Source organism: Echeneis naucrates, chromosome 20 (genome assembly GCF_900963305.1).
Source record: "Echeneis naucrates chromosome 20, fEcheNa1.1, whole genome shotgun sequence".
NCBI lineage: Eukaryota > Metazoa > Chordata > Actinopteri > Carangiformes > Echeneidae > Echeneis > Echeneis naucrates.
In genome coordinates, this window is record NC_042530.1 from 12,299,405 (window position 1) to 12,324,572 (window position 25,168).

The window sequence follows — 25,168 nt, forward strand, 5'->3', positions numbered from 1 at the left end:
GGTTGCAGCTGAATACAAGGATGTGAGAAACAACTGGAGGTGTGATGAACTTTTAGTTCATCAGATCATAAGCTTCAGTTCATCTTAAAGAATATTTTCCTGCATTTTAGCTTTAAACAACTGTCTCAAGAGTTAATCTCTGTCGACAATAATTTTACTTGGTCTTTTTTGACATCTGAACATCACTATGTAATAGGCATTTTAAGAAACCTATTCATCAGAACACTGGATTGTTGCAGAGTGTAATAGGATGCAATATCCCAATCAGTAAATTATGTCAGCCTTACATCTGCCAAACAGTCATTTCAGAAATAATTCATAGACATGGAAGGTCAGGTTTCCATAATGGTTCCAGGAAGTGAATGTGGCTGCAGACAGTATACTGGATTCTGTCTACATACAAATGAAATTTCATGAATGCAACTGAATAAAATCCCACAGTATCTATGCTAGTACAGGGGCAATCAATAGAGTGATCTGACAAAGAAATATTCACAGTTGTTGTGATTGTTGTCCTGCTAAGGTACAGTAACAAAGAGGGCACTTATCTACTCCATGTAAGTAGTGATGTAACTGGCATCCACTCATTAAGTGACTAGACAGTCTGACTGCTTCTCGTGGACAATGAGGGCAATGAGGACAGAGGAACAATGTCTCTTTTATGAGAAAGTTTACAACAATTCCCATTTGAGTCTGAAAATCAAAATTGCTTGTTGCTTAATGCTGTTTTCACCATGTCATGCTTGATGCAGTTTTTCACAGCCCTATACTATACTGTAGGAGGGTCTTTTTTACATAACTTAGTTTTACACTTGGATTTGGCTTGGTAACATCCCCCAATCAAACAACCAATTAAAAAGGTAAAAATCCCTTGTATTCATATCATTTATGTACATTGGTGTCCATTTGTGAAAATGAATTTTCAAAAACTTTCTGTTTGTCAAGACAACTAACTTCTGGGTTGTCTGACAAAATATGCACAGCACTTTATTTAATGTTCAGAGAGTTTTTAATCATTTTAAATAGAACTTAATATAGTTAGTCAGAAAAGGTATTAATAAATATGGGAATATTTGAGACATAGACCTAAAGCATTTTTAAAAGAATATGCCTACATTTACTAGAATTTCATGATACTGAGTTGTTCCCTGAGTTTATGGCAATATAACTCCACCATAAAAAAGGTGGTATAAATGTTATCTATAGTGGCTTCAGAGTAGATTTAGACTCCCTTTTCAAACTTAAACTTTAAAAAAGAGATAAAAATAAATGCTTTATCAATTCAAAATGAAGTCAACGACAAATAAAAAGAAATGTAGAATATCTGAAGCCACTATATTGTATTTCACATAAACGGAATTTCCCTTTAATGTAGGCTCTGATTTCTAATCCCATAATAGGTACATCGATTGATTCAACAATGGAAGATGGGACACTAGATATGCAACAGAGCACAAAGTACAGCCCAAGGACACCAGAGAGTGCATAAAAGGAGAATTGTTCTCTTTTCTAGTTGTTAAAGTGTGTGTGGGGGGGTGTAGTACAGTACCAAATTACTTTCCAATGTGAGAGTCATAAATCATTTTGCAGCCTTTTTTTACTGTAATTAATACTGAATGGGTGAAAGTAACTATGTGATGTTCTGTAGGAGTAGGACAAAGCATAAGATGAAACTACCTCTGTTTTGGCAGCAGAAAAGGCAGAAAATATTCACTTCAAATGTATGAGATATCACCAGTCTGCCCTCCTACAGAACCTTCAGTAAACAAAAATCCTCACATAGTGCCCTTTAGAGGGGGCAGGAGGGGGGAAAACTTCCCTAAGTGGGTGAAAATGGTGAATGAAATTGTCAAAACTGTCTGTGATATAGATTATGTAACTGCTAGCTATAGTGAGATCATTGTGTCTAACAGGCTAAAGTCTCTTAAACATTGTTTTACCATGTCATGTGAGTTAAATGACAGTTTTTGTCATATGGCATCTTTACTTCTCGAGTACTTCCTCCTGCTAATCAAACTGCACTGCATGATTTTAGAGTAACCAAATCCACAGGGTAGACAGAAATAATCTGTGATATATTATGTTGCAGTGTCAAGTGTTTGTCATTTTGTTATTTGTTCAATGTAAGTCTGAACGAATCTGCAGTGGTGAACACATGCTGACCTATGATGTTCAGCTTTTGAATTTTGCCCATCTCATCATGCAGTGGAGAGCTGAAGACTAAAAGTCAATCTTTGTTGCCCCCATTTGAGCAGACCGGGAAGTACAAGTTACTACCACAAAATAACACAATATTGGGGGGGGGAGAAAACAGAAAATTTGTTTTTATATAGCAGTTCTTACCCAAGAATTTAACTATTGTTCCATCACTCAACAAAAGATTTTCCTTGTGTGTAAGCAAGTATGCAAAATATTACAATGGGTATGCATTATCAATTAAAATATATTGTAGGAAGAGGAATGGTCTTATATTAAAATAAATTTTAATAAATAAATGTTAACGTGTTTTTATTGGTTAAAGAGACCTTAGCCAGCAGTTGACAGCTGGATCAGGTCTATAGCTGCAACTGTTTTAAGTTGCAGCTCCATAATGAAGAGATGCTGATATGACAGGAATATTCCATTAAACAACCAACTACAACCTCAAGGAAAATCACCCCATATTAGCTAAATAAAAGTAAATGGCTCTCTCTGTGATATAAGGCTACATGAAGTCTATAACTTTACTGCACACATGGACAGCTACACCTCAGACATCTCAGGTAACAGCAGACTTGCCTATCAGTCATCATTGAAGACTGTATTTGAAACAAATGGCTCAGGTGGCACTTTCTTCTGCTTTGGAGCCATTTCCACTTTATGCAGTAATTAGTTTACTTAAACCCAAGGTCCTAACACAATTTTCCCCCCATGGTGGACAATAAAAATTTATTATATTCTATTATGTGTCATTAAAGCTAATTTGAGTTTACAACATAAACTACCATTTAACCCTATTAAACGAGCTTGTTACCGGCGACAGATTCACGCGGCACTTCATATTACCATAAATTCGCAAATGTTTGCTCAATTAGAGAAATGCAAGCAATTTCTGAAAGCTGAGAAGCTGCAGTTCACAGCAGATACAAGGTCATTACGATAATTCCACTCGCACTCTTGTCAGAAGTCAGCAAATCAGTTCCTTCATTGTTAAGTGTTAATACATTCTTTCAACATAATGTGGATATTGAAGGTTGTAAGTATTCTAGAAAAATGGGCAAAAGTACTTACTCACAGGATACTTCTTGGTGCTTTTATGGTTAAAAAAATAGGAATCTTCTGTGTTAAAAGGTTCATTTCCACTTTTAGACCAGCCTCCATAAGTAACACAGTTGATGCTTACGTGAAACACTCATCTGTAAAAACCTAAAATGGCAGTCCCCAGTTACTTACTGTAGTGCATTCTAAGATTTATCAAAGCTGAACTCAAATGGCTTTATCCACTTGGGCGGGCCACCCAAGTACAGCATTTGTATGGGCAATGTTGTTAGCAAAAACAGAAGTTGATTCAGATGTTTTTTGACTAGCCAGTTCAATTCAAGTCGTGAGGGGTATTGAAAATGAGTGCGGCTTCCACTGTATTTGTTTCATCTCTGGCGTTTGACTATATTGCAGTCTTTTAGACTGCTCGTGACAAGGATGGGCTTATGAAGGCTCTTCATTCAGAGACAAGGAGAACATGATACTCACACAATGCGTCTCTCTACACATTTCTGACATCCGATATCCAACACTGCCATGGCCAAGGAGCTTCTGCTATACTTATGTCTTTTCTGCTTGTTTTTTACCTAGGTGAGTTACAACAATGTGTCGTATCACATTGATCACAATGTGTTGTAAAATGCTTACAGAGAGGTGTTGATTCAGCCCTAGGGTGATATAACAGTGTTGCATTGTCTTTAAAAATAAAATAAAATAAACCTGAATCATCAGGTTCTGGCAACAAAATCCTTTTGGTTTAAGTCTAGACTAGGATACTTTGCCAACTCCTGATGTCATTTCAAAAGGTAGTTACTCCTCACAGAGCTCATTTGGCTTTATTTTGTTCTACAATAGTATTTATTTGGTTTATTTATTGCAGCAGCAAATGCAATGAGGCTAAATGACTCACACTAAATGTCTTACTTAGCTTTTAATATGCTGCTGACCAAGAGCTGGAAAACCCCATGACCAACCAACACCAAATGTAGAGAGCCTTCCGGGGAAAAATTGGTTATGTTGTTTTTCCCACAGCTGTTCACTGTCTACCGAATAGCGATGTCTTTCAGCTTCTACTGTTATCTATTGTACCACAGTTATTGGTTGTTTGATGCAGACACTGACGCTATACTCTAAAAACATCAGGTTAATTAAATTACTTTTTTCATATCCACTGACTTAAATGTAAGTGTAAATGTCCAATTATTTATTTATTTATTTTACACCTTGATCCTAATTTGTGTCCTTTAAAAATGAGCTTTCTGCTGGTATCTCATCCATTCTGGCACTAATATTTACCAAAATACTCATAAAATTTGTATCTAACAAATTAGAAGAACAGCTGCAAAAGCAAATGACATTGGTTTCATTTTCAACCACTCATCAGTCAGAGCTGTTGGGAATGCTGGATCCAATCCCAGCTAGCATCTCGGGTGAGGGGGGGGGGGTACACTGTGGACGTATGACGTATGATCAGCAATTCAAAAAGATTCAACGAATTTAGCCCCTTATCTAGTTACTTATGAAAATAAGTAATAAAAATTATTAATGGCAGCTGACATGATGTACCACCCCCAGATTCATTAACATTGAAAATGTTAATGAATCTATCTATCTATCTAAATGGATATAGATTTATTAATTAATATATATTTCATATATTTATATTTTAAATAAAATGGAGGCAGTAAAACTGAAAAAAAGAATAAAAGAATACGACCATCCATGAATCTCAGACGAAGATCTATATATGCATTGTGCAGTTTGATACATGTCCACAAGGATAAGACAAGGTTATTTTTATCAATAGTGATAGTGACAGGAAAGTTGGCAACAGAGATACAGCATTGCTCTTCATTAAATTATAAACACTGCAATTGACATGTAGCACCTAAATACATAGATTATGTGCTTCAAGTTCTAAATGACAAAAACTGACAAACTTAAAAAATTGTCATGAACTGTGGAGCTAAAAAGAAAGTATTCAGATTTTCTGCATCTCCAATCCAGAGCTGATGTGGGAGCAGAGATTTATAATAATAAACAACAAAGTTTACTGAAGCTATCACACTGCATGAAAGTGTATTTCTAGCTGATATTGAGATATCCCAAGTTCCCACTGACTATCTACCCAAAGTTAATTAATACATGTGCACAAAAGAAAGATTAAACTATCATTTTGACCATAATTATACTGTAAGTAAACCAGTGTAATGAGGTGTAATGCCCTTGGACGATCAATGCTGACTTTTAAAAACAAATGACTCCATTCAAAAAATTACTTGCTAAAAAGCCAATTTTGATGATTGGGCTAAACTGTGCTTGCATGTTTCCCAAAAGAGAAGGCAAATTCTATGAAAACCTTACTGTCTGACCAGCAGGGTACACACCCCTCTTCTTGAGCATTGCGTGTAAATAACAAGCAACTGGAACAAACATCCCACGCAAGGCTAGCAGGGGAGGCAGCAGACTATGAGGCCACGTAGAAGCTACAGCAGACGTAGTGGATGCCTGGGCCCAGTTGGTGTCCATGTGCTGACTGCTGAGCTCCAAATAAAGCAGAGGGCAGCAAATGATACCCAAGATGCATGCCTTCTTAAACGTGAGTGCACATTTTACAAATATAATGCTGGGCATTCTGAGAGTCTGATGGTTTCAGTGTCCAAAACTAATGTGATATCACAAAAAAATAAAAATAAAAATAATAACTAACATCTAACTATATCATTGCCGAGGTCCCCTGCTGCGACAAATGTTACCAAACATGAAATTGCATTCACTTCAGCCACAAATGTATTTCCTCAAACATTTAAATATGTGAACTGTCAGAGGTGAAAGACTTGACAGGCTCTGTCTGCTTCCTGCCCATCAAATTTAAATCTTACGCCTTCTGGAAACCCTGTACCACCTCACTTATCTTTCATGGCCTGCTTAAGCTCCAATAAATCCAAATGTAATTTTAGTCATCTTCAGTGTCTGAGACAAGTGGAAGACTGTATCTTCTGTTGTACCATGACACCTTTTCATATGATTATATTAGCTATTAATATCTCATGACATCAATTATATTAACTTAACTATGTTAAGACATAGTTTTCAAAACAAATACTTCCTACCTTTACAATATGTTGTCTGAATGTATGCACTTACCTATCTTTAAAAATATCATGCTAATATATACAATACTTGGATTGCCTTTGTATTTGACTCTTGCCTCATTTAGTCTGAACAAATGCAAATAAAAAACATGTATGTAGATCATCTGAATGGCTTTATGAGGCAGGCAAGCTAGAGAAGGCCCAGTTTAGCTTTACTTTCAAATATATTGTATACAAAAAAAACATCATCCTGCTGGTGCACATATGTTGCTCTGTGTTTCTGAAAATACATAAAGATTTCAGTGAAAAATGCCTGATTATCCATTATCCAAACTCATAGCCTGCATTAGTTTTATCACAGTAATTTCATTTTGCAGAACAATCCAGAACTCAATCGAAACAGCCATCCCTGCTTTCAATCAGATATGGATTACAATGCAATGAGTGCTATGGGGAAGTAAATCGGGAAACCGAAAAAGAGGAAGTAATGCACTAAACAAAGTCTCAATGTTTAACAGGAGAAAACCTTCAGAAATTCATGAATCCTGATGCTCAGTTTTCTTTATCCTGTGATGCTATACCTTTCTAGACTTTTTTTTTTTATGACTGTGTACTGCTGATATAGGCTTGAAGCATACCTCTCCCAAATTCACACTGTTGAGAGTGAAACAAAGTAAAAACACCATGAAAAGGAAAAAGAAAAAAATGGCACGATACTGATCACAAAGCCACTGTTCCATATCTGAGTTGTGTATGTGTCTGCAGAGGAGACATAATATTCTTTGGAGTCATGTAACAAATACTCAAGAGATTAAAATGTTTGCCAATGAACACTCACACACAATATACTCGATCATTGCCTAGCTTACAGAAACGCATAACAGTTAAACACAAGCACTATGCGCACATGTAATCAAAGATTATACACCCATCGTCTTCTTAGCATAATCTGATTTTAGGAAGAAATTCAACCTACACCTTACAGTACGGTGAATAGGCATGTTCCAACCTGTTCTTTTATCAAAGAATGGGAAATCATGTGCAAGACATTTCCATGGCTCTGTATCCAATTGAAGTGGGAGATGGGAATACACCGATTTACAGCCATGCTGCACAAGAAATAAAAGCAGTATCTGTAGTATTTCCTTTTTCCTGAAACCCACAATCACAATCTGTGAAGGCTATAAAACAAGGTCATATACGCTCAGTCAAGCAGTACTTCATATCCCAATAAACAGGAGCATCAATGGCACTGAAATATTCCGTAGACTAATAAGTCTACAGAGAAACACATTCAAACTTACATGTTGATATTTTCAGTAGATTTCTATAAGTCATTGAATCCAGGTTTTGTCGGGCCAGACACTCACTTGTTCTGCCCCCAGTATCTTCCATCAGCCCTGGGCCAGTGGGATTTATTTCTTTTTTTTTTTTTTGGGCTCCTTAACATAACAGACTGACACACTGTATCAATATCAACACTCTGCTCTGTCACCATGATTAAACACCAGAACAACAATAATCGCTTATGTTGCCCTTCAAAAGCTCTTCTGAAGACCAGTCACTAGCACAGACAAGGAAGCATTTCTCTTAAGGCTAGAAAGTTTACCCTCTCACTCATTTTCTGCAGTTTATCGATCAGGGTCGCATGTTGTGCTGGAGCCAACCCCAGCCAATGTTCCAGGCAAGGGCAGGGTACAACCTGGACAGCTCGCCAGTCCATCACAATAAAAAAAAACAAAAAAAAGTCTGCACTCTAACAATTACCAATCCATATGCACAACAGATTTTCTCAGTACACTTTAAGCCATTAGCACACAGTCATTCTGCATTGTTGTTTGGTCTGTGAGCCAGGCAATTATCCCAGCGCCTCCTAGTCCTCAACCTGTTGCTATAGAAGCACCTTGTTTGCGAGCACCTGGCTGAACAAGGCTAGGGAATAAAAACTGCAGCCAAGTTATGCCTCAGAGCCACAGTAACCCGCCAGCACATCTTAGTTCAAGAGCACGCAAAAAAAAAACAAAACAAAAAAAAAAAAAAAAAAATATATATATATATATATATATATATATATATCATTCATATGTAAAATTTGGAACATTTCCAAGAAATAGCAGCACGCTTTACCTTTCAAGAGAATGATTATAAAATGACAGGTTACTAACCAACAGAAGCTCTACCTGCAGTTTATTCTCCGCTACACTCCAGTATATTGTCTTATTTCAATTATTCAAAAAGGCATGAGTGCCAAAACTTTGACCACATCAATGGAGGCTTAACTTTATTGCCACTCGTCTCAACTTTGCCCATTCTCTGCGGGGGGGTAAACAAATATTGATTTCGCGGTGATGCTAATTTCATTTTATCGAAACAAAACGGTTTAAGCTAGCAAAGGCGTCGCGTGCGTTTGTTTGTCAGAGGTCAAATCAAGTGCAAATTGTCAGTATCATTGCCAAATTTGTTCAAATTAAGTGTGAGAAAGTTTATGAGAGCCACGTTAAAGCTTCGGCGGTGGGGGGGGGGGGGGGGGGGGGGGGGGGGGGGGCAGTTAGACACAGCTATGTTAGCTGGAGCGCCGGTTGATGAATAATAATAATAATAATAACAATAATTGTAGCGGTAGGATCCAAACTGGAGATGACGGTTAATCCTCTGGAGAGATGAGCTAAGAAGTGGGACACGGAGTTTGTAGCGGGCGGCTGTCTTACCGTACTTGTTGGGCTCTCTGTTGTACTCCAGGATAGGCACCACATTGTTGGGGTCATTGGGCTCGAACACAGAGTCCTCCCCAGCCTCTTTTTCCTCCACCGTGCCGCCGCCGCCGCCGGAGTCCGGTGCCGGGTCAGAGACAACCGCGTCCGTGTGCTCCCTCTCCCCGGTGACAACCCCTCCTCCGTCCACCGGGACAACCACAAATCTTTCCCCCATATCCCTCCTTCCTCTCTTGTCTTGTCGCACTTTTAATGGAGGAAGAAACAAAACAGACACACCGACGGGTTCCTCACACTCGGTGAGGACTGCCACACGCACGGCGTACAACAGGACACAGAGGCTCACGCGGTTATCAGAGGATTGATTGCAGTCCAGATGTGCCCGCCCTCCTCCTTCGCTCAATGGATGCGGGGGCCGCGGAGCGCCGTCAATCACCCCGAATAGCCAATCAAAGCGATGTAGATTTGTTAATTGTGGAATGAGCGACTTCCAAAATTCTAGCCCGGTTAATTACACCCCCTGATTCATAAAGTTTTTCTGTAGTTTACAGCAGCAAAACATGAAGTTCACAAGAGCCTTTTACTGTCAACACTGAACGTTTTTCTGCTGTCTGTTATGCATGCTTTTATGTGTAAGTCAACATATAATTCAGAGAATAACTATATTACAATGTAGAAGAACAATTCAGATGAACAGAATACGCCATAATAGAACATGTGAGATAGCACCAATGGAGCACATGTTCTGGCCTGTCACACTGAACTCATTACAAGCCTCTTAAATTGTCTCAGAATAATGGGGTAATTAGCAAGCACTCTCTACATCCTCCACATCAATAGTCTGCCACACTCAATAAATTGTTCTAATATAAAAAGCAGTGATGGTTTAGTCATTTGCCAAAGCCTTGCCATAATAACTTTGGTATGTTGCAGCTTAGAATAAATGGTTTGTAAATATCTAAGGAGAGAACGACGTTTCATTCTGCACGCAGTTTTTGAGACTTTTAGTCTCTATGTCAGGGCTCCAGTGTTCCTGACGACTGCTAACAAAAGTATAAACAATTGAGGTTGAGGCTTAGGGTGGTGAGTTCATGGTCACACACAGAGCTGAGTGAAGCTGCCTTTTTTAAGGTGTTGGGTAAGTCCAGTGACATGCTTAAGGATGAACTTCCTGTTTCTGCATCTATTGCAAAAACAGGAGGTTTCGTAATTTATACTAGTACCAATAATACTGCCATGTTACAAAAAATGTAACATGTTTGGGAATGGATAACAGCTTTCATGTTTAAATGTTCATACATACATTACTGTTAAAATGTTACTATTAATACCTAAGTCAATAGTAACAACCTAAGTCACATTTTAATCAATTTCAGGTCTCCCTTTAAAACTGTGCCTCCCCCACCCTCAGGGTTGACTCCTTTTAAATCCACCCCTGATTGTTTTGTATCTCAGCTTGTAACGTAAACTATGCCATATAACATTAAATTGCCATTTGCTTTTCAGCAATCAGACTTCCTTAGACCATATTTTGGATGACTTCCAGGAGACCACTCAAACAGTGATTGCTTGAAGTGTTACGTTGACATCTGAAATAGACAGCTGGCAGTACAGTTGGGTGACTCAAGGGTGGGAGGGTAAATGCGGATGGAGAAATGGGGTGTTCAGTTTACATAAGCAGTTCATTTTCGAAAATTCTGTTCAGTGCCTTATGAAAATGACCAGGAAGTGCTTTACTAAAAAAGTTCACTTCGTACATTCTGTTACAAAAGAAGGTCTGTGCATTCAGTTATGTATATGATGAATTTTTAATTCATAGTCATGGATTTTACAGTCTGAATGGATGAAAGCATTGCAGGGTGAATGTAGCACACACAGGGTGTGAGACTAAGATATAGGGCTCCCAAAGCCACTTGTAATCCTTCAAAACAATGTTGTTTTACTCATCCACAGTTACACTCATCACCTCCCTTCAGAATGACTTTCAGTCTGGACAAATTGAAACACAGATTACTTTTTTTTAAGCTGGGGAGAACAGATGTGGCCTTAGCAGCACAACCACAGCTGCAAGTGTTCAGGACAACATCTCTGTGCCATATCTCTGTTTTTAGTAAGTCAATATTGCCATCCAATTTATCCAATCAAAATTTAATATCATGTGATTCTTCTGTCATTATAAATCACATGAATGTATTTGTAGTCCCTCTAGAAACTATGTCACACTGAACTGATTTCTTGCTGGCCCAATATAGTAATAGCAGAAGTATTCGGAATTTTATGACTCTGAAAGTGAAAAGAGAGTACTAATGACTAAGTCAGTCATAATAAATCAACATAATTACATAAGCAAATCAATAAATAAGAATAATATGCAAAAGACTGTTGTGACAAAGGAACACTGCTGCCCCACAACAAGAAGGTTGTGGGTTGGGCTCCCAGGCCTGGGGCCTTTCTATGCAGAGTCTACATGATCTCCCCATGTTTGGATGGGTTTCCTCCGAAAAACATGCATGATTAGGCTAATTGGTGACTCTAAATTGTCTGTAGGTGGTCTCTGTGTGTTGGCCCTGTGATGGACTGGTGTCCAGGCTGACAACACCCTCACCCAGAGTGAGCTGGGAGTGGCTCCAGCACTCCCAGTGACCTGGAAACAGATAAGAGTAGATGATGAATGAATGAATGTTGTGACAGAGGAAGACCGTGTGTTCTAATGTAATAATTTAAACTGATTGTCTCAAAATTTATTGCCAGTGTTTTCATTTTTATCACGTTTTATAAATGGGCCTCCATAATATCTATAATATCTATAATAGTATCTATCTATCCATATCTATAGAGCACAGTAGCATTTCTCTGTTTCTGACCTTTCTAAATAAAATATTTTGTGCATTTCATTTGAAAACGTCAGTTATGAAAAGGACATGAATGCTATATTCACATTTAATGTACTCTCCCCTTTCATAATTCCTTGTGCAACTGGCTGTAATAAATATGATTAAGCTTGGCTCAGAAATGTGACTACAAACAGCATCTTCTCATGCAACTGCTGTGGCTGCTGAGGTGCTAGGGTGCAAGAGAAAATCCCTCTAACAAGGTTTTTTAACTGACAGAAGGTAAAATTTTACTGAGTAATCCTACCTGTGTGGTACCAGCTCACTTTTTGCAGATCTTGAAGTTATCATCATAGTTCTGTCAAGATTTATATCCATCCAACCACCGCATGTAAATGTTATAAATAACTTAACGGCTTTCCTCCAGATCTTTAAATCTAGTGGATGAGAGGTCATACTGACTGAGTGCTCCTTGATGGAGCTTTCTCTTTGGTAACTACAGACATTTATTGTAAGCAGCCACTCACTGGCCCCTGAAGACTGCTTCAGCTGTGTTGGAAAAATTGCTGGAGTCAGCAAAGCGTGTCTGGGACGTATATGGGTCAACACTACAGCATGAAAGGAAGCTTTTATTCTGAAATGGGTTCCCCACTGCTGCATCATTGTGCAACTTGTGTCATAACGTACAGCGGTGCGTCATCAGCAGCACGTCCTCTGCTCAACAGTCTGATCAGATCTATAGTGTAATTGGAAATAAGAGTGTACAGATGAGATGTGAGGAGTAGTTCCCAGTTGCCAGACCTTCATATGTAAACAGGCTGAATACCCAAGAGTCAGACAGCTTCACCCAAACAACCCCTACCTGCAGGTAATTTAACAAGCTGCATGCACAATATTTTCTCTTTATAATAATTCATTAAGTCATAGGTTTATATATTAGCAGACAAAAACTTCATATTAGATAATGTGAGTGATGAAAAAAATTTATTTATTTATTTTTTTTGGATGAACACATAATTATTATTATTAATAATATAAAATGAAACTATATGTTAGAATATGAAATATGACATGTCTATATTTCTATTCAATATAACTACATAATCTTTTATGAATATTAATCTAGGTGGTGGTCCAAAATTTTTACATATAAGCAATTGATTGTTCAGTTGGCTAACAGGTAAGTAATTGGCAACATTGTTATTTGTGTTAATTATATTCTTCCAATAATCTACAGGGAACACTATAATTTTGATATAAAGCTTTCAGGTTTGTCTTACAATAGTTTCATAAATGGATGATTGAGCGTCTTTATAAGGTGTACTGAATGTAAAAGTTGGTAAAACCTAAAAGTCAAAGCTATGAATGCGCACAATACAACATTCTGTGTGTAGCTGCTATGATAGCCAACCAAAGGTTTGGCTGCAGACGCAGGGGAATGACAGACTGAGGATGAGAGGTAGTGATTATAGCAGAGGTGGAGGTAGCACTTGTTTTTGTCTGCATGCAGATGGCATACAACGTGTAACGAGCTCCCATGGGCTGTCCCTTCGCACAAAGGACAGATGTGTGTGTGTGTGTGTGTGTGTGTGTGACAGAGAGACTATGATTGGATTACACTTTACATGTGGACTTGAGTCAAAAAGTGACTATAACTGTATGGTGAATCACAGGTTGGTTAGTCTGGCCAGTCAATGACAGGGAGCCAGCTAAAAATACAACAGATTACATGATGGAGACAAAGAAAGAGGAGTTCATTCATCAGTAATCAACAATGTGATCTGATTTCAACTCCTGCTCTGAACCAAATTTATGCATGAATTAAATTTATGCATTTATGCATTATTTAATAAATTTACTAAATCCAAAATCTATTTGTTCAGTTATCAATGTCTCTTTAATAGTTCTGTTAATGGGATACAGTATCATTGTTAAGGGTCAAGCACCATGAAGCGTATTACTTTTGTTGATTGATTTGTTTAGCAAGCATTTATTTTTTTTTTTTATTCATGAAAATTTCAGATAGGGTGGGTGTGAAAGTGTCCAAATTCAATGTTCACCATAAGGGGGCACTGTTTCAGCTAAACATTACTTTGTTCATATCTCAGTACACCATGGGCCAGGCTGAAAGATATCCGGCACAGATGACGCTTTAGGGACAGTGATGAATTAGTTCCCATCATCCTCTTTTGGACATATATGAATGTTTATCTTTCACAAAGATTCCCCTGCTGGCTTACGTGTGGGCCTTCGCTGCTTTATAATCCGTGGAGACTCTAAAGTTCCAGAGAATATTTTGGCATCTCCAGTCAAGTTCCTTGGGTGCACCAGCAGGGATCCTTTCAAGGGGCCATCCTTCACCTTCTGGTCATAGTACACTTTCTGTCACTGCGCAGCTGCTCTCAAATGTCTGGAAGCCCCTTCAGAAGCAACCCATGGTCTGATATGAAGATGACTTGTGGACCACCACCCCCCAATTTTCCCCCCTTTCAGCTTTTCATGCAAATTCAGCTTGGTACCATTCCCCCTGAGGCTGGCTGGGGGGATATGACACAATATTGAACTCTCTTTTTAGAAGCAAAATATCAGATGAACATCCTGCTGTGGTAAAATAAGGACAGTGGCGCTCTTTGTTAAACTGGACTTCAGTAAAGGATTCACAAATAAAGAAATACTTCGTTTTTTGACCCATCAGCACCAAATCATCATCAGTATCAGGATTTTGTCACAAAAAGAATATGCAAACTTGACTGGTGATTTGAAACCAGAGATGGTGGCCAAGGAGGCACGGAGCACCGAGTTCTGTCACAGGTAGAAAAAAGAAAAGAAAGAAAATAAATCACGACTTTATTCTTGTAATATTGCAACCTTTTCTAACCATGCCTCACTGTAGATATCCTGAGACCTAGGACAAATTCTTGTATTATTATCTTGTAATGTGAGATGAGTTGTTAAATAATTTCTTCTAGCTTTATCAAATAAAATTGAGCATGAGCATTGTTTTTTTTCTGGATCTCTATTTCCTTCCGTAGATATATTCGTTCCTCGTGTTTCTCTCTCCGGCCTCCAAACAAACGAACATTATTTCGGTGACAGAAAGAGCTACAGGCACCTGAAGCCGAATTCACTGAAAAGTATCAAGTATGATCCTCATCCTTACAACAGTAGGAGAGTTGAAGTGGGTCTGCACAATCTCTCCTGAGCTTTGGTCGTCAGTGCACCGTTTGGAATTACACATAGCACTAAGTTTCCACATTCAATGCAGCTTGTCCCCCTGTTGCCCTCCTGTCCAGCAGTCCAACCCTCTCCCTCCACACCAGATACCATATGGCTCTGTGCATGAACCCTTGGCTATTTTTCCAAGTGGCCGATGACTCACTTACATATTCACAGCAATGTCACCAGCATAACTTATTGCAGTGAAAGTTTTTTTTTTTGTACACTAATGAAGTGGAAGGTTGGAAGCTAAGTTGGTGTAGTGGGTTACAGGTATTTAGGTTGTGGTAGCAGGAGGTATGAGAGCTCATATCCTCCTGGGGGATTTATTAGCTAATTCAAATGTCTCTCTTGTGTGTGTCCAGTAGTCCCTGTCTCTCTGGCCCACTGACTCTTTATCACTGCTCTGTCTCTTAGCTTGAAGTCCAGTCTCAGCTGCTGCCGGGGTGGGGGAGTTTTTTTTGGGAAGTAGACAAAGAGGAATGGGATGGTTGGCATACCAGCGGGGACACACACTGCTGCACTCCAGTCTGGCTACAGATATGTGGACATGCACACACGCACCTGCTGGATGAGTGCTAGGCTTATATTTATAATTAGTTTAGTTTGTCTCTATTTTCACTTTTGCTTGTTAAATGAATTCCCTCGGACATCATATTAGGAGGTAGGGGAAAGATGAAACAGGACACAAAGCACTGTGACCCACTTTATTTAAAAGGTAAACACACACATATTTTATGGAATTCATAGATTGATAATTGCTTAATTTGTTTACGTGTTTTCTTAAATTATCATTTCCCATAATAGGAGAGGATGCGGCGTGCAGTGTGATGTCACCAGATTGCTGAGGTTATTAATTGCCTTTATCTATTTTCAGTCCAGATAAGCAACTCCAAATGTGTCCTCAGCAGCAGCAGCATCTCAGTTTGAACATGCTGCTATCTGTCGTCACACACATTACCAGCTTGAACACATTTCAAGTTTACACACTCAAGAAGTTCCTTAGACCCATTTGGTGAACTTTGATGACTTTGTTCAGTACCTTGAAGGAAAACACAAAGTGGTTTGAGCTTTCTGACAGAATAATAACACTTGTCTCTCCCTACATGATTCTGTCTCGCCTAATGAGCCTTCATCGTGCTGCTCACTGCTCTAAACTGTCTGTAGGTCTGAGTGTGAGTGGTTGTTGGTCTCTGTCTGTCTCTGTGTGTTGGCCCTGTGATGGACTGGTGACCTGTCCGGGGTGACCCCACCCTCACCTCATGAGAGCTGGGATAGGTTCCAGCACAAACGGATAAGCAGTAGAAGATGAAGATGATAAATCAATTGCAAGAAAAGAGGACTCGGCCCACTTACGTGATTAATAGACAATCTCGTAGGACTTGTAGGACTTGTAGGACTTTTACAGGACTCCCCAAAAATAATAGAATAAAAATAAAATTTACCTTCTAAATAAGTACAAATTTAATCATGCAAATCAGAATTTTGAATTGAGTAAAGAAAAGGTCTGCAATTTCTTGCAAATCAGTGTTGCAGAATTGTACTTTAAGATCATTCAGTCCTGCAGGGTGGGTGTTTCTGATATATATATATATATGTTTTGCTGGTCCCCTGCTAGGACAGATAAAGGCGCTCCCCTGGAACAGATGACATGAATCCTTGCAGTCTGTACGCTGGAGGATGGTTTCCCATGACTCTTCATCAGGTCCCTCCTGAGCAAACAACTCATCAGCGTTTCCACTCATCACTCGGGTCACCAAACAAATGGAACATTACAAACCAACATCAAATCTTTTAATCAAGAGTGTGTCACTTTTTTGTCACTAAGCCTTATATCTGCTAATGGTCTAACAATATTGGCATTGCATTACACAATGTTCTGACACAGCCTTCTTAATGACTACGACATTTGAAAGGTCGGACATAAGGATCAAGCTTTTTTGCATCTGCCAGAGTTGATATGATTGTACACTCCCTCAGTACAAATGTGTTTACTCTCACACGTTTTTGTTACACATCACTGGAAAAACTCTGATTCACGTTCATAGATTATTTGTAGATGGGTCTTCCAGGATCTCAAATGGGATGTAGGTCATTCAAATATATGTGATATTTCCATAACCGAGTCTTTCTGAGGGACTCACACAGAGGCTTAAATGAAAGCATGTTAATCATCTATTGATATCAAGAGATGATGATTAGAACAAAGTTGCAAGTGGAGATGCACGACAAGCTGAAGGAAGCTAAACTGAGACACTCAAAAAGGAAAGAATGCTCATTCACAAGCCAGGACTTTGTGTCTATATGTATATTTTTCATGGCCTTTGGCATGTCCTGAGAGCATACACAGCATAGGAGCTGAAAGTGAGTGTAGCATATCCACAGGTATGACATATATATTTTGCACCTATTCAAATCTGTCTTGGCCTTAAGTGAACTATTTATATATTAAAAAAAGTTTTTTTTTCTTCATGAGCAAATTTTGCTATGAAATGGTCAAGGCTATTTTCTCAAACTGGAGGAGCCCCTCCATTGCCACAGAAGACTTTATAATCCAGAGAAAGTTGGATTCCCTCAAATCCGTGAGCTATATATCACATAAAATTGGAGCTGTCCTTTTAATCCAAGTCATTTCTACTTGAAAATGACGATTCTGTTTGTCCAGTTTAATTCAATGTATTCAGTGTCTCATACTGCATAATCATTTTTGAAAAAGAGCAATGTAGACATCACTGTTGATATGTGCAAGCAGATTTTTTAATAACTCATATTTAGAAGTAATATAATATTGATACACCCCTGCACGTTCTTCAGGCGCCAGAAATGGTCAACCACAATGATTAAAGCAAACACCAGGTGGCAGTCATTCTCCATCTAAAGACTCAGGATTTCTATGCATGCCAAATAAACTCATCTACTTGGAAGATATACTTATTTATCTGTAACATTTGCTGCAATATTGCAGAAATGTCAGCAGGATTTTCACATGCTTGCTCTTCTTCTGTACATGAACGTTGCGCGGTTCTTTTTACACAGGTATTTTTAAGTTCAGGCCATACTGTATGTAGAAATGATGACACTCTAATTTCTCATGGTGCAAAAATGTCATATGCCTGGTGTATTCTGAAATGCTCAGTAGCTTTGCATAGAAATTCTATAAAAATATGTCATAACTGAATGAGTTCAGAATTCACTGAAGATTTTAACACATGACTTTTAGGGCACAGCAGTAAAAGTGAATGACATTTCTTAGCTGTTTTTTTTTGGGGGGGGGGGGTGTCAACCTTTTCCACCCTGGTTTAGAATGAATAGACTCTATGTTAGGTTACTATAGGTGCCATGTCAAAACTGTCATTGCTATGGGAATAGCTATAGGAATGCCTGTTAGGGATCCTCTTTGTCTTTCGTCCCCTCCTCTAATGTTGTTCCCTCGTTAATGTGAGCATTGCTCTCATACTATCCCACTTTTATAATGTGCATTGTAAAACATTGGCACACATCTATAAAAAGGATTCTTAGACAGTGACGACAGTTGTTGGCCGGTTTCCTTTTTTCCCCACCTCAAAAACATGTATTTACCCTTCGCACAAACGCACTTTCCAACTGCAAAGTCCACCTGTTTCTGCAAGAGTTATTTTTTGTGTGCTGGAAAAACAAAGTTTATTGATTATTGCTAATTAAAGAAAAGCTTCAATCATCAAAACACATACAATAATCATTGAAACAGTTTGGCTTTTAGGGTACATAACATGGCTATCTTAGGAACGTGTGAATAAAGGAGTAAGCAGTTACATATGCTGGCCTGTACACTGTATGTAAAGATAGGTTTCCAGGGGCAACGGTACCGTCAGGTATCCTGGACTGTTTGCGTGGAAGGATCCGGAATCAGGCTGTTTGCTTTGTAAGGCCTGTTGTCTGCACAGCAAAGATATTCCCACCAGGGAGGCAAGAAGCACACGGTGGGGAAGACTACTTTACACCACGCGGGGTGGACGCAGAATCCTGCATCCTGGATGCTTGCTGCTGCTAAACCTCAGCCAGGGAGACTCCACATAAGATTAGTGGAGATCTCAGAGTCCCCCCATGACCCTCACCACCCCCTCTTCCCCCTGCCAGGTGTGGTTTACTTTGGTAGCAGTGAAGTTAAGTTGGATTTTAAATATGCAATGAAAATATATCAAATGCTGTACAGCCAAGTGAAACTTCAGGGTCCCTGAAGCTGCAATTTTTACAGGCGTAAAATGTAAATGGTAAAATATATCACAATAGTATCGCGCTTTGTTTCAGAGACGCTGTAGACTACTAATCATCCTCTCCAGATATATCAGAACATGCTTGTTTGGTATGTGAGCCAATGAAAAATCACATGGAAAAAAAAAAAATCTGAATCTGAAAAAAGTCTAAAATGATAAATACCGTAACTCATATTACAGTCACAATACCCTTCACAATAATTGCAATTTCTTTTTGCAGCCATATTTAGCTTAATTTGATGTGACAGGAATGGAGAAAGACTGAGAGTAGGTCTGACACAGATGAAAAAGGGGAGATTAAAATGATTAGTGCAGTGAAATAAACGTAGTTCTATGTGATGACAGGTAAAACTAACATTAAAAAAAGTTTGTTTTTTTTTTTCATTTAGAAATTGTTTAGAAATTTTTTGACATGGTACGACACATTTTGATACAATGCTGAGAATAACTGAAATACATGTATGTACTAAGTGATTTTTTTTTTTTTTTCAATCTGCCGAAACAGAGCTTTTTATTTTAAACACCTCTAGACTCCCGCATAAGTGCCATTATAAAAGAACGGCTTGTTTGTCACACAGTGGCCTATGACCTCAGGTGTCCATCTCTGGACCTTTGGTCTGCCATCTGGGCCTGGCCGGACGATGACGGTGCTTCTGGACGCCAGTGAAGGGTCTTCATCGAAGAAGTTGAAAGGTCGGAGGAAGAAGCCCACCGCATTGCCGGGTGTTGCCGTGTTTGGGATGTCCTCTGAATGAGGCACATGCAGGAAACCTACTGTCACCCAGGCAACCAAGTCCTGCACACAAGTGAGCAAATATTGCATTCAAAATTTTATAATGGGAAACAGGAGGAGTTCGTTTTTATCCATTTAGACCACAGAAAATATCAGCACATTTATGTTGACGCCAAAAGGTTCTTTTTGGGTGAGCAATATGAAACACATCTCTGAATAAAATTTCACCCATGTATCTTGAAATATAAACTAGATTTCTGAGAAATGCTTTTAAACCTCCCAAACAATGCTCTGTTATTAAATGATGTCCCTTTCTCTGGGTGCACCCTTCGACATAAGTGGAAACATTTGTTTATTTTAATGAAAACATTAACAGCAGTCTCCATTCTGTCTGGATTTTCCTGAGCATCACGAACGAAGCTACTGACCCCTAACTATTCATCCTCTACACCACTGAAACGTGTCCTATGCATGAACATGAAACGTAGAAATGCCTTTGTTAATGTCCATGATTGTACCTTGCCAACTATGTTTTCGTTGTTGCTGATGTATTCTTCAAAGGACACGACAGGTTCCCAAGGGTCATTCTGGGTGTATATGCTGCTGCTGGTGGCTTCACTGTCTCTATGACGAGTCACAGCCACAGGATACCTGCGGACAAGCAGTGCCTAATCAGTTTTAATGACGTTTAAATGATAAACTTGTCGGGTTTGCCGGCTGAGAGAAGATTTCATAGAGTTTACAACACTTAACCTGTCTGCTTGTCACCTCAAACGTTCGCTTCATTTTAGCACTTCATGTTGTGATCTAACAAAAACAGCAGTTCTCCTGACTTGACCTGACTTGAAGTGAGCTTCCACTTTCAGTAGTCTCTTGATGCTGTTACATGTTGATATATAAGGAGGCTGGAGGTTTTCTACTGTTCCTACTGTTTCTTTTCAATTCAAGTCAAGTCAAGCCAAGAAAGGTTTACTGTCATTGTTTGAACACAGTTTTGTTAACTCTAGTCAGGCAGCAAATACAATACAATACAAAGAAAATAAGAGGTAGGAATGTTAACAAGGAATAATTTATACTTTTGCATGTTTGATTTATACCTGATCTGCACTGTTACACATTGCTTCTAGAAAGTCTGACACGTTCAGCTCAGTGGCAACTATTTAGTGCAGCTGTATTGATTCCTTAAGCAACTCTACTTTGACCTGACTTCTGACTCCTGATCCACGGATTAGCGTCTTTAACTGCACTGCTTCAGCGGGTGGTCAATCATTGCAAATTTATGTTGAATGTTCAACCTTTGCTCAAATGCTAAATAAAGCTTGGAAACATACATACAAACAAACAACAAAAACAGCAACAAAAAAGTTGAAAAACAAAACCAAGCACACTACATTTGTTATATTTAAAATAGAGTAAATAAATGTTTATTTTATTACCTTGACCAACTGATGCCATTTTCTTCTCTCCAGCCTCTTGGGAGGACACTGTGGGCATGTGAGTTCAACTGAATTCGGTAACCTTTCTTGTGCCCCCATTTATTTTTCTCTTGGGGGTTATAAAAGTGCAAATAGCGGGGAAACTTTTTGCCAAAGCGGAAAGCAGCAGACCGCTCGGTCTTGTGCTCTGTCCTGTGCAGTTTGGACTGGACAACAAAATTTTTGGGGCTCCAGGGATTTGTGAAGTTGACAAATTTCAGATCAATTGTCTCAAAGCTGTTATCTCGACCTGTATCAAAGTGAAAATAAACATGTTAGATGTCAAGGTGTAAAGTCTGTCATATATTTATGAAACAACTTTGCTAATCAAGTTGTCAGGATTTCCGTTCATCTGGACTGGCATAAATAAGACTAAGTTCATATGTGACCTGGAGGCCTCCCTCACTGCTAAAACAACTAAATGAGATTTATTATAATGGTTATTATTTATAGATCTCCCATAGGGAGTTTGGGGGAAATTAAAAAAATGATATTATACAGTAATATTTACCTGCAATGTCCAGATCCACCTTGTAATGGATTAGGTGTGTGTGCAGGTTGCCCAGCACGTAGTTGTACACCTTGGTACCATAGTTAAGTCCATTAGGTGTAAAGAAAGTGGCATGGATGTATCCAGTGGCGCTGACCTTTACCTCCATCACTCCATTCTGGTAGAAGAGGAAGTCCCAGATATAATCATAGTTGTAAACTGTTGAGGTTGTCCGTAACACCAACACAGTGTTTTCCAGCCCCCCAAAGAAGTTGTATCCCCCATGGAAGTTCGAGTTGAAATGCCTTCTCAGAGGCAAAGCAGTGGTCATCTCAAAAATACAGAGGGCGTTTTTGTACTGTACAGGCTTGTCTGTATCAAAGTAGTGGTAAAGATCAATAAAAGTGGCAATTTCCGGACAGTCGATGCCAGGAGCGAGCTCATATGTTGATGTGCCCATCGCCCAGCCGGCATCTATATACTTTGTTTGCATGGCAGCTGGGGTATCACCAGCATAGAAGGCAATGGCTTCTTGCAGGCTGATCTCATAAGCAATCCTTTCTCCATTGAAACGGAGGTCAAAGACTTGAAGTCCAGCTGAGGAGCGTACTCGGTAGGCAAAAGACCATCCAGCATATTCAACAAAGTTCTGGTCAATCTGATAGCGAGGCCCCTGAGGTTCCACAAGCTTTGGCCCATGGATATTCGTGGGAGTGTTGCTGTGTCCCCGAGGGACATAAGTGGAGTACAGGTCAGTATCATCATGCTCAGAGAGTTGGACTTTCTCCACCTCCCCTGACTCATACTTTTCTACCAGCTCCTCAACACTGTCAAAATACACGCTGTTGTACCAGACCTTTTCAACGGTCCATTTTTCTGGATCCAGATCCCAATGGTTGATCAGTACCTCAAACCCAACTGGATGGATAAAAAAACCCTCCACAAACTTCTGCAACACTATCCAGCTTCTCCTTTCACCAGGTTCCAGCCCGCGGGGGGCTATGTCTGAGAACGTCAGGCAGCGGTTAGAGCAGTTAGTGAAGGAAAACCCTCCTGTGGTCTCAAACAGAAGTTTGTGAGCTTTAGTTGTAATCTTTTTGAGGATGATATTTAAATGGTCATACTCTGCGGAAGTAATAGGCCTCGACTCAAACCGTATAAGCTTAGCTCCCTTGAAGGTCTTGACTACATGAGACTTTGGGTAGGGAAGAGGGCTGACAATGTACTCAGTGATATTGGGTGTGGGTTGGTTCCCAAACTGGATGATCACACGAGCTTCTCGTTGGGGTTTGGCCTGACCGCGGTCCAGAACCCGAAGCGCTTCATGTTTCTTTGGCAAATTGAGTTCCATCAGAAGGATGCTGTTCTTCTTCAGGGTCGTGCTATGAGCATCAGTAAGCTGCATTTCTGGAATACCGTGCAGATATTCCCGAATGGCTTTCATCTCACGAGTTGTGAGGTCAGCAAACATGGGGGCGCCGTGATGAGCCCATTCTCTTGACCTGGAAGCACTGCAGCCAGCCAGATAGACCAACTGCAGCAGACCGAAAAGCCTCATGGCTGTGAGAGAATGACAAAAGAATATTCAGCATGAATTCAGTAAATGCAGGACAAATGATGAAACATCTGTTTGGAGTAGGTTTCACAATTCAGACTCTTTTCTTTCCTCCAAACCTTTTTGTCTTTTGAGGCCATTCATATATTTTGTTCATAAATACTGTATCACGTCTTTCTAATGAAGTTAAGAATCAAAAGCTACAGCACTCCACGGTCCCCTGAGACAATGCTGCAACACGTTCACTCTCATCATATTCTTGTATCAAGAAGATGGCATGTATTAATTCAAAGAATTTAATATAAGCTGACTGGCTCAATTTATAAAGAATGCAAATGGACTTTTTTTGCAGTTTGAGCTGAAATAGTCAGGATAAGACCATGAAGACATTTATGGTAATTTTGCCTGGATTCAAGACGGTGGTGGAAGACCAGTGAAAGCAGGATTAAACATAATTTATGTATTGTATAGATAAGGGCGGCGAGAGAGCGAGAGCGAGAGAGAGAGAGAGAGAGACTGTGTAGTGTGCAGTTAAATGTGGCCATAAAATCATCGGAAACATCATACTTAGGAGAATGCAGCAACAGAAATTAAAACAGCAGAAAAATTGTAGTTAAAGCCGTGTCATGCTCTCTTTTAGTTTATTTCATTTACACATTTTTTTTTTGGTCCGCATCTGTCCTCATTGTTGAAAATCACAAGGATTGTCAAATTGTTTTGAGACTGACGCACATTTAGTCTCACTGATAAATGTTTCATTGTTCCAGTGAGTGTCTGTCACCATCACCAGCCATCCCTGGAAGCCAGTTTGTTGATCTTTATTGAAGGCAATTACCTTTGAGAGGCAGGGAGGGCAGTGCTACGCCACAGTGAGGGAAACAAAGGACAGATAAGACACCGCAAGCGAGGGAAGCAGGCAGTGCTGGTGGTATATAGTGAAGTGTAGGTTGCTGTGCTTTTCCTGTGACATATTTATATTCCAGTAATGGCGCTCTAAGAACGAACGCCCTGAGCTCTGCCACATGCATTAACATTGACTTGATTTCTTATATGACATATTACATATGTAGAATTGTTCTCATACCATTATTGATATTGTTATATACCAACTTGAGAGCAGCTCACTCTGTTTTAGCACAAAAGAAATGGAAATTATTTACTGTACCTGTAGTCGTGCTCTCTTTTCACGGTGCCTTGTAGACCAAAGAAGATCAGTCCAGTGCTTCAGTTTCAGCAACTGAGGGAAACAGCCTGAGAGCTCCACTGCGTATAATTTTATAAGCAGTAGAGCTCTTCCCACTTTGCACTGAAAGGACTGATTGGGCAACCTCGTGTTGTAAATATGATGAAATAAGCACGGTGTTTAGATAATTAATCTTGCTTTAGGCAAGGCAGACACGATTGGAAACCTCCTGGTAAAATCACAAATTAAAGTATATAAAGTGTTTTAAATAATAAATTGTATATATATGATGCAATATATTCAACATTTTATATATAATATAATAACAGAGTAATGCTTCTTTCTGCGTAGTTTGAATTCTGAGAGGTCTGAATGACTCAAAGTGT

General features: G+C 39.2%; 2 protein-coding genes across 4 annotated transcripts in view; both read right to left on the reverse strand.

The window, feature by feature from the left end:
• The window catches only part of slc12a7b (solute carrier family 12 member 7b), a 47,943-nt gene extending 38,603 nt beyond the window's left edge, over positions 1-9,340 (reverse strand). For all 3 annotated transcript variants that reach the window (XM_029528737.1, XM_029528736.1, XM_029528735.1), the window contains exon 1: positions 9,044-9,340. In XM_029528737.1, the coding sequence (XP_029384597.1) occupies positions 9,044-9,263 (220 nt within the window). In that variant the 5' untranslated portion in view covers positions 9,264-9,340. The remainder of the gene's footprint in view (positions 1-9,043) is intronic.
• A 10,532-nt stretch (positions 9,341-19,872) lies between these two features.
• aoc1 (amine oxidase copper containing 1) lies at positions 19,873-23,602 on the reverse strand. The gene is made up of 4 exons (XM_029529498.1): positions 22,066-23,602; positions 21,516-21,804; positions 20,598-20,730; positions 19,873-20,142 (listed from the first exon to the last, which is right to left on the reverse strand). The coding sequence occupies exons 1-4, from the start codon at positions 23,600-23,602 to the stop codon at positions 19,873-19,875; spliced, it is 2,229 nt and encodes a 742-aa protein (XP_029385358.1).
• Positions 23,603-25,168: the final 1,566 nt, after the last annotated feature.